The sequence below is a fragment of the Neoarius graeffei genome, chromosome 20 (assembly GCF_027579695.1).
Source record: "Neoarius graeffei isolate fNeoGra1 chromosome 20, fNeoGra1.pri, whole genome shotgun sequence".
Taxonomy (NCBI): domain Eukaryota; kingdom Metazoa; phylum Chordata; class Actinopteri; order Siluriformes; family Ariidae; genus Neoarius; species Neoarius graeffei.
This window is the reverse complement of record NC_083588.1, coordinates 55104700-55110699: the sequence shown is the minus strand read 5'-3', so window position 1 is coordinate 55110699 and position 6000 is coordinate 55104700. Positions and strand designations below refer to the sequence as shown.

General features: G+C 38.1%; 1 protein-coding gene across 1 annotated transcript in view; it reads right to left on the bottom strand.

Moving 5' to 3' along the window:
• Positions 1 to 496: 496 nt before the first annotated feature.
• nmt1a (N-myristoyltransferase 1a) overlaps positions 497 to 6000 on the bottom strand; it is a 44180-nt gene continuing 38676 nt past the window's right edge. Inside the window, exons 9-12 of the mRNA XM_060902032.1 lie at positions 4953 to 5123; positions 4351 to 4518; positions 4097 to 4234; positions 497 to 1567 (exon numbers count right to left, since the gene is read on the bottom strand). Of these exons, the coding sequence (XP_060758015.1) occupies positions 1547 to 1567; positions 4097 to 4234; positions 4351 to 4518; positions 4953 to 5123 (498 nt within the window). The 3' untranslated portion in view covers positions 497 to 1546. The remainder of the gene's footprint in view (positions 1568 to 4096; positions 4235 to 4350; positions 4519 to 4952; positions 5124 to 6000) is intronic.

Here is a 6000-nt window from a genome sequence, read left to right as displayed (position 1 = left end):
ATACAACAACTATGAATTTGAAGATGTCACTTGATTAAATATATAATGATATTTCCTGAAATGAAAATGATTCCACAATAAACCAAAGCAGCACTCACAGCAACTTCAACTTTTATTTAGCAGAAGAAAGAAGAAAAAAAAAAACCTCCACGTTGATGTTTTCTTGCTCCATCATGAAAAGCAAAAGATGTTTTGGGTTCGTTTTGTTTTTTTTTGTCCTTGTACAATTGGTGAAGTCGTGTTTGGTTTAGTTTCCTCCATACTATCGGCAAAGAAATCCCAAAAATAACCTCAAACGTCTCCTGTTCAAGACGTTCCTTTAGAACAGGGTCAATTCAACACTATGGCTTTTAATAAACACTTCCTGTATATAAAACACTAAACCACACCAGGGAATGAGCATTTCAGATGCTTGATCACGCTCTATAGTCCTCTTCCAGCAGCAGTAAAACTTTGTCAGGATTGTAATTTGATTTTACTTCGATCGAACCCCTTATTTAAAAAAAAAAAAAAATTGAATTCAGCTCTGTGTTTAAATATTTATTTCAACCCTGCACACAACCCCTTGTGCATCTCCACCTTTCCAACACACATTATTCACACCAGTCGGCATTCGACCTCTTAGGATTAATCATTAGTCCTAGCCGTCATTTATTTCATGATATTTTGGTGTTACGTGTTATTGGGGTATTTACACAGGTTCTCTCTGTTGGCATTACAGTGAAATCGCAGGCAGTCAGTTAGTGATAAAGCAGCGATCCCACATTTAAAAAACAAACAAATAAAAGCAAAATACTTTAAAAAAAATAAAAAAAAACATCTCATCATCCCTCCCTTACACTATACACGACATCAATTAATCAGCGACACTGTAATGGCAATTAAAAGAGAAAATTACTGACAGCAGCCCTTGTAATGTCCACTCTGGAGTTTTATTACCTCATCCGCCTTTTTTTCTTCATCGTTTCTCGGTTTCAGGCATTTTCTAGTGTTTTTGATTGCTTTGTTACAAACACCAAGCGTGGATGACAGTTCTTTTTTCTTTTTTTCCCAAAAAGAAAAGAAAAAAAAAGAAAGAAAAAAAACACCTCACATTTGGACGGGGAACATTTGGAAAACGGCCTGACTGAGTCTCTTCACTGTCCGAGCATCGTTGGAGAAGGCGTGAAGGAGCAGCTGCTGTTTCTGAGCACGGGTTCGCACTCATCACAATCCAAAAACACAACCATTGTGATCGTCAACGATTGGAATTAATTACAGTGGCTTCAAGGGAGAAAGAAGGAAAAAAAAAAAGAACCAGAGACTAAAAAGTAAAGGGGAGACAGAAAGGAAAAAAAAAAAAAAAAAGAAGACAGCCTGGCAGCAGTAGTGCAGGTCCAAAAGTTCAAAGTTCAGAGAGAGAAATAAAAAAAAAAAATAAAAATGGGCGGTGGCTTTTCTTCCTAAACCTGGAAGTCCCTCCGGAGCATCAGTCAGGTGGTCAGTGCATGATGTTGATTCTTGGCTTCACTATGATGCAAGGAAGGGCTTTGATGAGGCAAGAAGGTCACTGCAGGACTAAACCGACCTGCAAAAAGCACAAACAAACATTTAGACTAAGATCTAAATGTTTTTCTCGTTAATGAACTCGTTCTCCGTTTACCATGACAGCAAGCAAGGGCATCTTTCCAACAAGTCAAGGCAAGAGCACCAGTTAAACATAATTACTACACAAAAATACTAATGTGAGATGGGGGCGGGGCTTCCAGGGGTCAATTAATATCGAGTAACTCAGGGCTTTTCAAAGTGTGGGGCGCGCCTCCCCTAGGGGGCGCCAGAGTTCTTCAGGGGGGCGCAACATGAGGAAAAATAAACCAGAATAAGTTATTATTGCAGACATTTGCGAAAGCAATCACTAAAACGGCATTTTATCACCTAAAAAACATTTCCAAACTAAGGACTTATGTCAAAAAATGATCTGGAAAAACTAATACATGCCTTCATCTCTAGTAGGGTTGATTACTGCAATGGCCTTTTCACAGGCCTGCCAAAAAAGACCATCAAACGACTTCAGCTGGTTCAAAATGCAGCGGCTAGGGTTCTCACACGAACAAAAAGAACAGAGCACATTACTCCAATTCTAAGGTCCCTTCACTGGCTTCCAGTAAGCTACAGAATTGACTTTAAAGTATTGCTGCTGGTGTACAAATCTCTAAATGGTACAGGGCCCAATTACCTCTCTGATATGTTGCAGCGGCCTAACCCAATCAGATCTACCAGATCGCAGCAGAAAAATTTACTATTAAAACCAGTTGTTAAAACAAAGTGTGGTGAAGCAGCTTTTAGCTACTATGCAGTACAGCTATGGAACCAACTGCCAGAGGACATCAAAAATGCTCCTGCTGTTGGCAGCTTCAAATCTAGGTTAAAGACCAAGCTGTTTTCAGATGCTTTCTGTTAAATAATTAATATTTTTACATTTTTTATAATCTTTACTTTCTCTGCATGTTTTAAATTTACTTTAATTTTATTCTATTTTATTCCGCTGGTTTCTTTTTCTCCTTTTTTCTTTTTGGCATTTTATTATTTTAGTTCTACTGTTGTTTAATTCTTATTATTTTCTTTTAATTCTTTTAATTAATTGTTTTAGATTAAAAATAAAATTATTTTATGTAATTTTATTTCTCTATTGTTTACTGTTTTTGTTTCTGTAAAGCACATTGAACTGCCATTGTGTATGAAATGTGCTATATAAATAAACTTGCCTTGCCTTCAGCTAGCCTTTGCCAGAGACAAAATGGATCGATTTTTAGTACCTAAATCTACAGTGAGTGAGGAGACAGAGTCTGGGCCAAGCAAAAAAAGAAGGAAGTATGACCACGATTATTTAAAGTTGGGATTTTCATGGACTGGATCTGAAGATGCTCCACTGCCACAGTGTGTTGTCTGCCAAGAGGTACTAACTAACGATGCTATGAGATGTTTAAAATGTGTAAAACAAGATGGTTTAAAAAAAAAAAAAAAAAAGCACAGATGTTTAAAATGTGTTAAAAAAAAGGTTTAAAAAAGCACAGATGTTTAAAACGTGTTAAAAAAGATGTTTTAAATGTGTAAAAATATGTTTTCAAAAAGCACAGATGTTTAAAATGTGTAAAAGAAAAAAGTGGACAACAACCATTTTTTTTAAAAATACGAATGGAACATTAAGTATAGCAACAACAAAAATTGTAAGGGGGGGGGGGGGGGGGGGGGGCGCGCTGTTGTTTATTTGCTCTCTGAGGGGGGGCTGACTCTCTCACACTTTGAAAACCCCCGGGGTAGCTCAAAACATGCCCATAACTTTCAGTCAGTCCTGATTCATTTGTCGATTGGCTCATCTGTCGTTTTTAATGGGGGCTGATGCCGTATTTTTGAGTGATAACGCTCTTAAAATGCAGAAATATTAACTTTCTGCTGCAGTGAAAATCCCTTTTAAAGACCAGTAGATAAAGTAAACCTATCATATTAAATACACTTTCTGGTAACATTATAGCATTTTATAAACAACTCCAATTCCAAAAAATAAATAAATTATTCAAAAAAAAATATATATATGCACATATTAAAACTGCATGGCTCTGTAGTAAGAGTCCAGGTGCTAAACTGACCTGTCTGCAGTCCAGACCTGTCTGCCATTTAAAACATTTGATGCATTATGAAATACAAAATACGACAAAGGAGACCCCGAACTGTTGAGCAACTGAAATTGGATATCAGGCAAGAATGGGACAACATCTCTCTTTCAAAACTACAACAATTGTTTGCCTCAGTTCCCAAACGTTTACAGAGTCTTGTTAAAAGTAGAGGTGATGCAACACAGTGGTAAACATGCCCCTGTCCCAACTTTTTTGAAACGTGTTGACGACATCAAATTCAAAATGAGCATATATTTAAAACAAACAAACCCACAGTTTCAACCTCTGAGATGATGTCTTCATACTATTTTCAGTGAAATAGGGTTTCAGTGATTTGAAAATTCTCGCATTCTGTTTTTATTCACAGTTTACACAGCATACAAACTTTTTTGGAAATGGAGTTGTAATATATAGAAAATACTTTTTAAGAGAAGGAGCCATACTTTTTCTGGGCCCATGCTGGGGCATTTCCAATTGTACAGATAATACTGTAGATTCCCGTCTCCGATACCAAACTTCAGCTTCTCCAGAAACGTCTTGTTCTCCATCAGGTCCAGTGCATTAAAAACATCAAATCCTTTCTGCAGGGAGAGACAGAACCAGAGGCATTAAATTTTCTTTTTGTGCACACACACACACACACACACACACACACACACACACACACACACACACACACACAGCTGTATATACTGACCGATTTGGCTAAGATGAGCGCGTCTCCCATCAGGTCGATCAGCGGCGTGGTGGTGTGCACGTTGTAGAAGGAATACGCCGCCTTTAAACTGCGGTGCACCGGGTGGTTCATGATGGTGGACGGCAAGGTGTAAAAACTCAGGAAGTCCGTCACCTTCCCCTCAGGAGTCTGGACCAATCAGCACCAAGCGGTTATCAGTTAGGTTAAATGAATACATTATTCAACACAAAATATTTTCGCTCAAGTGAGATTTCAAAACACTTAAGAAAATAAAAAAAAGACACATACAGTAACTGGTAAATATTTAAACTCATGATTCCCTCCGTAAACCTGACATGAAGATTCAGAGGTGGAAAGTAAATAATTAGAACGTACACAAGTCTGTTTTTTCCAGTATCTGTACTCCAATTTCAAGAAATCCAGTCCAGTGACCTGAGGTCTTGCTTTTATCCCAGTTCCTGTGCATGTGTATGTAATCAAAATTAAATTTATGCTCATGCTGGAAGAAAGAACTCTTCCTCTAACATACTGAGGGCTTCTTTACAGATCTCTTCAGAAATCTTGGTGATTAATATGTGTTGAGGGCTGTGCAGGTGGCCTACCTCCACCAGGTAGGTGTCGATGATGTTCTCCTGGGGCAGGAGCCAGTGCTGCACCTCCTCCATGCTCATGACTGGAGCCAGGTGGAACTGACGGAGATGATCCTGCAGTAGGCGGTGCACAGCCGGGATGTCCTTCAACGTCATCGGCCTCAAGCCTCCAGTCTTCGGGGCCTAGAGACAGAGAGACAGAATGGACGATGAAACGATGGACAGCGTTTCATCCAAATATTAAATTGCATCAAACTGGTACAAAATACATTTTTGTTTACATCCACAGCACAGGCTGTGTGAATGAATTATTTTAAAAGCGCATAAGTACAAGCGTGTACACTTATGAATGTGAATTTATGTTGGTACATGGTGAATTTACCACCACATACCTAATAATTTTAACTTTTTTTGGACACATGCAATATACAGTACAAACTATTAAAATCATCTGAAACACTGAAAGGTTTAATAAGAAAAGGCTAATCATGCTAGCTACCAAGCCATAGAGCAATCTTGATAGCTCCATTATTTCAGTATTAACAACATCTAAAATCAACCAGCTGCAGAAAAGCCGTTCGTTCATCAGTGACCACACACGCACACGACCAATAACTTCAGGACAGATTTTATAAAGCAGGCTAGTTAGTGTACAGTGTCTTGCAAAAGTATTCATCCCCCTTGGTGTTTGTCCTGTTTTGTTGCATTAAAACATGGAATTAAAATGGATTTTTGGAGGATGAGCACCATTTAATTTACACAACATGCCTACCACTTTAAAGGTGCAAAATGTTTTATTGTGACACAAACAATAATTAAGCTGAAAAACCAGAAATCTGGAGTGTGCCCAAGTATTCACTCCCTTTCATATGAAACCCCTAAATAAGAGCTGGTCCAACCAATTCACTTCATAAGTCACATAATTAACTGATTAAGATCCACTTGTGTGCAATTAAAGTGTCACATGATGTCTGTATAAAATCAACCTGTTGTGGAAGGACTCTTGGTGCGTTCATGTGCTATGGGAATTATGGTAAATACCAAACGCCGACATGGAAAG